The sequence below is a fragment of the Leguminivora glycinivorella genome, chromosome 8 (assembly GCF_023078275.1).
Source record: "Leguminivora glycinivorella isolate SPB_JAAS2020 chromosome 8, LegGlyc_1.1, whole genome shotgun sequence".
NCBI classification, from domain to species: domain Eukaryota; kingdom Metazoa; phylum Arthropoda; class Insecta; order Lepidoptera; family Tortricidae; genus Leguminivora; species Leguminivora glycinivorella.
The window spans coordinates 22,044,658-22,052,510 of NC_062978.1; the positions used below are offsets into that span (position 1 = coordinate 22,044,658).

A 7,853-nucleotide genomic window follows, 5' to 3' on the forward strand; every position below is an offset into this window, starting at 1 on the left:
GCTTTATAGCAATCGACAAAGTAAGACGTTTTCCCGTGAACACACAATGTGGCTCTAACCCTACGCCTCTGCCTCAAGAAAAATTTTACCTCGAGAGGACGATACATACAATTACTTACGTTATATTAAATTTTGTATTTTAAGACTTGAAAAAATGTGTCTTGTGTCATACTTTATAGTTTCCCTTAGCGTGTTTAAATGTGCCAAATCAAATTATGTTTGGTGTATTTTTTTTCATAGATGGATTTTGTTTATTTTGATTTGGTTACAGTTAGTGCTTTCCTTTTGTTGATGTAGTGAAATAAAATATACTGTTTTGTTGTTAAAGGTTAAGAGTAGTGGCAAGAACTGTGCAGCGACATCCAGGCGGCGCGTGCGTAACCAGCCCCAGCGCAGTTCGTCAGTACCATGTGAGTCTTTTACAGTTTTGATCTATAGAAGCCATGTAAATTAATTAAGTAAGTAGTACAGTCAGCATCAATGGTAGATAGTCTGACTACGCGCCAAAGGTATTTTCTATTGTATTTTGCTAAAACATATTACTTTACATATAAAAATAATTATGTAGAACATATGAACTATTGTAGCTACCTAAATACTAATCTTTGCCTTGCCTTTGATTAATAAACTACATTGAAAAAAGTTTCAGTTATTTCATCTGATACTATTCATGTTGTACTACTATCAAAATGAATGATAGTACAGTCACAGACAGACAGCATGTGATTCAATTTTAAATTATAACATCCAACGACCGGCCTGGCTTACGCCGTGTCTTGCGTGGGCGACGGTCACGCGACCGTCGCGCGTCCTTCGCCATCGCATCGTCTACTTCCATATCGATAAGGTTTGATTTCGTATGCGTCGCATCGCCGTCGCGCGATGGTCGTGCGACGTATTGAAGTATGAGACGCGACGGCGACCGTCGCCCACGCAAGACACGGCGTTAGTCGGGTCGGGATTACCCCGTTAACTTAAACTTTTTTTTAACATATTTTTGTATGTTCATGAATATTAAGTAGGTCAAACTAATATAAACGTTAGTCATAATACGTTGCAAGGCGAAATTGGAACCAGCTCGCAGCTCTCATAATTCAATCTAGGCATGCCTAGTGTTCCTGGAATGCTATCAGTGCTGTAGGTTAGGTCCTATTAAAACAATAACAAAACGTGTTAATTCGCTGCCACTGATATTTGCATCGATGCATAGTACCTAGTCTGTTTTTGCAAATGGTTTTTACTAGTGATGTTACAGAAGTGGCTTTACGGGATCCGGGGCTACCTTAGTTTTTAACTACCACAGCACAGTATAATTGATGATTAAACGAACTTACCTGTAAGTGAAGTTCTATCATAATTATACAAAGCGCCTCGTCCGAATTAGAGCGAATTAGATAATCGTACGGTATGGCCACTCCAGCTCCCCGCTGACAGAGCCGCTCACCCCCGCTCGGTTACCTCACAGTTAACGCCTGTCAAAAACGCGAACAGTCGACCTGTCATATTTCGTTCGTGCGTGTTCACTTACACGAGCTTAGACTGTGTGCTAGGAACGCGCCTCTTTCATATATTTGATCGCCAGTGTCCGAGATGTGACCATAGTGTTTGTTATATTTTTTTATATAAGAAATCGTATCTTTAATTAAAATATTTTTATTTTATTTCTTTCGGCATACTTGCTGCTTGCGATCGTATATTTAATTACATATGTGTTAAATAAGTAAATTTTATTTATGGTTCTCAACTTTTCACTAGATACATAATTATTAGATCTATTCCTCTATTTTTTGAGGTGATAACCTCATTCTCTTACTTATTTTATTGAGTAGTAGCGTGTTTTCAGCAGAGGGTCGAAAACGACCCTATGGGCATTATACGGGTTAGCATAAAAGTGTCTAAAATGCCTCTATGTGTTACTTTTGGCTTTGCGCACTTTTCTGAAATGTCCGGTCACTATCCATAATACTAATATAGGTACTTACTATATACTAATATTATAAATGGGAAAGTGTGTGTGTCTGTTTGTTTGTCCGTCTTTCACGGCAAAACGGAGCGACGAATTGACGTGATTTCTTAAGTGGAGATAGTTGAAAGGACGGAGAGTGACATGGGCTACTTTTGTCTCTTTCTAACGGGAGCGAAGCCGCGGGCAAAACTAGTTATTCTATAATCGCCGTAAGGGGTAAATTTCACACTTTTAACAAAGAGTCCACTTCTCAAATAAAACAATGAAGAAACATGAAGAAGAAAAAAGAATAGAAGAAAGAAGAAGTTCAGGGTTGAAATGGCCATTACCTCACAGTCACGTGGTCTTGTTGGTACAACGTGTGATGTGACGTAGTGGAAGTATCGACCTAGAACCGTCTACTTCTAGAAGAGAGAAGACTGAAGCCCATTGTGAACTACACGAAGTTTAGTAAATTGTGTCTCAGCTTCATTGGATGACTTAGATTTTTTCCTTTCTTTTCTCCAGGATGAAATAGGTAATAGGTACCACATTCATTATACCTCTAGAAGCTATTTTTATATTTGGTTGTGTGCATAAATCCATACTAATATTATAAATGGTAAAGTGTGTGTGTCTGTTTGTTCGTCCGTCTTTAACGGCAGAACGGAGCGACGAATTGACGTGATTTTTTAAGTGGAGATAATTGAAGGGGTGGAGAGTGACATAGGCTATTTTTTGTATCTTTCTAACCCCCCACTTCCCTAAACTGGGGGGGAGGAAATTTGTATGGCGCATTCCGCAATTTTTGTTGAATTTAACGCGAGCGAAGCTAGTATTGTTATAAGTTAAAGGTAGGTAAGAACATTATTGTGCTCTCACTATACTTCGTTTCTTTTAAGATTAGAATTATCTGTCAAACGGGTAAACAAAGAAGCAGTGGTCGTAGACCTTCCTTCTTCGATTTCGGCCGATACCACTGATTTCTTGGAACTTATGTACATAGTATTATAAGTTATAAGTTCCAAGAAATCGGTAGTATCGGCCGAAATCGAACTACGGAGTCTAAGACCTAGACAAAGGATTCAATGCTGCCAATTAAATGTTTGCTGACCTATTGTGCCTACTACATTTAGTGCGTTTTCACATTATCCGATCCGATATCGGATGTCGGAAGGATTTCAATAGTAAAAATCAAAGATGGCGGCTTAAAATGTATGAGATATCGGTCCTACATCTGATATCGGAACGGATAATGTGAAAACGCACTTACAAACGCGCTTCAACTTTTCAAATATTCCGTTATCTCAAACTATGAGTCTACCTCAATAGGTACCAGCACCGGCTGGTCCATTCAAGCCGATTCCCACCGGCTTACCTAAAATTGATTACCTACTAGTGAAGTACTTAATGTAAAGGTAGGTTTCTTTTTGCTCCGTATTGCCTAGCAAAAATTTTCACCAGCCGCCACTGATAGGTACTCAATAGGTAATGAAATACGACTTGAAGTAGTTTATTCGAATTATATTTTTACAAACAACATTCATGAAAGCCAACGTAAGTGAAAGTGCTGGCGGTGGATCTCGGCGCCGTGTCCGATTGGATCAGAATTATCTCGTATGTAGCCATCGTTGCAATTATCTGAAACAGTTACAAAACTATTAACATGACCTTCGTCTAAACCTTTTAAACCAAGTAAATGAATGTGTTTTGACTTCATTCTATTTAATAACTTAATATGTGAGTTTTTTTACAATAAGAGCCGGGACGTTTCGGTATTTTCTGAGTTCGACGTGAATATGAAATTTAATTAATAATCCATACTTAATATTATAAATATGAAAGTGTGTGTCTGTTTGTTTGCCCGTCTTTCACGGCGAAACGCACCTACAAATTGATGTGATGTTTTACGTGGAGATAGTTGAAGGGATGGATAGTGGCATAGGCTGCTTTTGTTTCTTTCTAACCCCCCACTTCCCTAAAATGGGGGGGGGGGGGTGTAGTTTTGTATTGAGCATTCCGCTTTTTTTCGAATTTTACGCGAGCAAAGCCGCGGACGGGGGCTAGTAATATACAAGGCCACTTGCGCACGCCTCCCAAAGCACAGTATAATAAAGAGTACTATGGTACAGTATGGCCACTTGCGCTCCCCGCTGAAAGTGCCACCCCCTCTCGGTTACCTCACAGTTACCGCCTGTCAAAAACGCGAACAGTCGACCTTGTCATATCTAACTCATACAATACAAGCATGGTACGCGTTCACCTACACGACTGTGTGCTTAGGAACGCACCTCTTTCATATATTTGATCGCCAGTGTCCGAGATGTGCCCAAAGGTTCGGAATAGTTACCCTATGGTTTCCGTGACGGGAAAGACATGCAAATAAAGCCATCCACTGAATTGATACATGACTTGTAAATTGTCAACAGACTTCTTTTTATATTTTATGATCATTATCGTGGCTCCACTTCTTAAATTAATTCTAGCAACTTGCACCCTGAAAGCAAATGCTGTGAAAGGAAATCTAAAGCTTCCAATACTTACGCTAAAAAGAAACGTTTTGTCCAATGAAAAATAATCATAGATAGTAGTTTCAGGCTTATACAACTTCATATGACTGATAAAATGCTGAATCTGCAAAAACAATAGACACATATTATTTATTTCATTGTTATTCAGATTCTCAAATTTCGTTACAACAGTCGAGAGCGGAATCTCCATTTCAAAGATTTTTTCGCAATATCTTTTAACTAAGTTGTTCTGAATGGACAATTTTTTTCGTTAAATCTAGTTAATAACACTTGTATAGTGAACTAAAATTCCCAAATAGAAAGGGGAGCTCCTTTCCATCGCCATCATTTAGATGGCTGGCAGTCCTCAACTGTGCGTTTCTCCAGAAACTTCCTGCCCCGCACAGCTAAACTGTGGAATGAATTGTCGCCTGCGGTATTTCCGGACCGATACGACCTTCAAATCTTCAAGAAAAGAGCGTACACCCATCTTAAAGGCCGGTAACGCACCTCCAACACCTCTGGTGTTTCGGGTGTCCATGGGCGGCAGTGATCGCTTATCATCAGGCGACCTGTCTGCTCGTTTGCCTCCTATCCCATAAAAAAAAAGCATTTTCGCTCCTGTAGCGTCTTATGGGTCTGTACTCAGTACATACAAACAATAGTTATATTTTGACAGTTTCAAAACTGTCACGGTCAACCGTGAACTGTACTGATTTATAATATTTAGAAAATGTATTAAGAATATTCAGATACGAGAACATTCAAGTACCATAAACATTTTATCACGAGGAAAACAATTGATTCTGAGTAGAAGAAACCCAGAGGTCGTTCAAAACAAATATTTCCATGTAAATGGTATGTATCAGAGTTGGGCAAAAATTAATCGACTAACGATTAACGATTAAAATAAGACGATTAATTAGTTTTAATCGATTGAAAAAGACGATAAATTAGTTGTAATCGAAGATCTTCGATTAACGTTAATAGCGAATAAATTAATCGTCGACTAATTTTGACGATTATTTTTTTAATCGATTAATTAGTCGAATAAAAAGTTAATCGATTAATGCCCATCTCTGGTATGTATTAGGTAAGTAGAGTATTAGAGGTACTATTTAACTATTTATATTTAAACTTATTTACCTCCAGACACAGTCTTTCTTTGTTCTTTGTTGGGATATCGTTCGTTGGAAAATCGGTAAAGTTCTTCAGAACTTTACCGATTTTGTTTACCTGCAAAATAATTGTATAGAGGGCCCAATTGCCAATAATATACGCGATGTGACATGTCTGGCATAATACCAACACAATAATTACTTGTAAACTGCCGGTGAGTAAGGCTGCCAGAGCTCAACGAGGGTGCGGTGTGCTGACGACGGCAGGACTTACGGAACTAATTTGTTCCATCTATTGTCCTTTGAGTCGGCAACCCGAACCCTCCTTGGAACTTGTACACTCCTTTTTGTTGTGTACTTATACTTAACACAGCAAAAGGGAGTGTAGGTACTAGTTTCTAATGGGGTGGCAACGCGCGTGTGACTCTTTGAGTTGCAGGCGTCCATGGGTTGCGGTGACCGCTTTCCATCAGGCGGACCGTATGCTTGTTTGCCACCGCCGCAGTATTAAAAAAAACCATGTGAGGTGTACAATAAAGAGTATTGTATTGTAATACCAGTTTCGCTGGAGGTCTCCACCAGGTCTTCACATGGCTCGACCAATTTTCAAACCTACATCTTTTTTTGTTTATGCTTTTGCATTTTTATTAAGTTTGTATTTTGTGGTTAACTTAGATAGAATCATCATATAATGAATATATCAGGATTTTTTATCTGCTCGTTTGCCGATTATCACGTAAAAAAAATCTATTTAGCAATGTTTTTACCTCGTTTTGCATCTGGGCCCCTGTATACGCTAACAAGTAGAGCTTTATAAATGCATGCACATTGCACAATCCAGAAACATCTTTCAGATATAGTAAAATAATTCAAGGTTTTGGCAATTACCAATCCATGGTACAAATTATGTGATTCTCTTAAAACTGTATGGAAACAAATGCTGATTATTAGCGCCAGAGGTGTTTGAAATGCTTTATTGATATCTTGTTTTATTCGTAATGCCTTCACATAAAATAACTCCAATCGAAAAATACTTCGATTCTCTGGTTGTGTTACAGTTATCTTGACAGTTATATTGTTTGTTCTTACTAATGTCTTGCAATATATCTCAATATTTTTTAACAACCCTACGACTAATAGCATCATTGCAGTGTAAAATGCCACTACTAAGCTTATGACACTCTCGTGTATGAGCATAATGTAGTCAACACATATTACATTATCTATCTATCAGCTCACTCGGTGTCATTGGGGCAAAAATCTATAACTTGGTTCCAACTGAGATAAAGTCAGTGGAAAGCGACAACGAGTTTACTAGGAAACTTAAATTGCTCTTAATCGAAAAGGCTTACTATACTGTAGACGAGTTTCTTCGTGGAGTCAATTAATTGTCTGCTGTATTATGCTTAGGTTCTAAATTAAATTTTATTGTGAATTTGTTATGATTATAAATGTAATTCTAAATAATGTGTAAGCTATTACCTTGTAAATATTTTTAGTATTAAATTAATTGTGTAAATATTGTTTATAAGATTGACCTGTAAAACATTTTTATCAATAAATAAATAAATCAATCAATCAATAAATATGCGTCACGTAGCACTGAACTACCCTTGCTGTTATAAAAAGCAAAACCCAAGTTGCAAAGCCTAAAACAATCCGCTTATGCAAGTATCGCAGTGCTGAGTCCGCATTGACATTGGCAATTGCTAGTTCAGACCAATCGAACGCTATGTCTTGAAGGATGTCCACATAAATTTTAGCATTCCGGAAGGCAAAGTAATAAACTGTCAGGTCAGTAGTAAGTTGAATGGAATTTGCAACCAAAAAATTCACGTGTTCAATGTAATTATCAAGCCTCATAGATTCCATTATCAATGTGAATTTGTAGTAGAAACTGTAGCAATGAAACGCACACATAGCAAGACCGACTGTACAATGCAGGTAAAATGATTTTCGTATTATTGCCACTTCTTTTTTGCCGCGGGGAAACTGGATCGAATAAGGGAATAGGCCCACGAACGACAATAGAAAATACATGGGCTTAAACAGTGATATATGACGTTTTGATGTTCGGGTTTAGTTACGTAGGACAGCATTTTGTTGAGGTACTATTACTACCCTACTTGCTTGCTTACTGATTTAGGACGAACTGACAGTCAGTTGGTAAAGCACCGGTTATGTAATGCAAGGACCTTATTCTCACGCATATCCATGCAGTAGTTGACTAATGGTAACCATTATAAGTGTGACTACTATTACTTAAAAATTAAAATAAGA

The 7,853-nt window shown here is 37.9% G+C and overlaps 1 protein-coding gene across 1 annotated transcript; it reads right to left on the bottom strand.

The window, feature by feature from the left end:
* Window positions 1-5,577: 5,577 nt before the first annotated feature.
* Window positions 5,578-7,622, bottom strand: LOC125229122 (the record flags this gene model as incomplete). Its single annotated transcript, XM_048133900.1, has 3 exons — window positions 5,578-5,691; window positions 6,462-6,616; window positions 7,556-7,622. Coding segments are annotated over 3 exons (336 nt in total), but the record flags the coding sequence as incomplete, so codon positions are not given.
* Window positions 7,623-7,853: the final 231 nt, after the last annotated feature.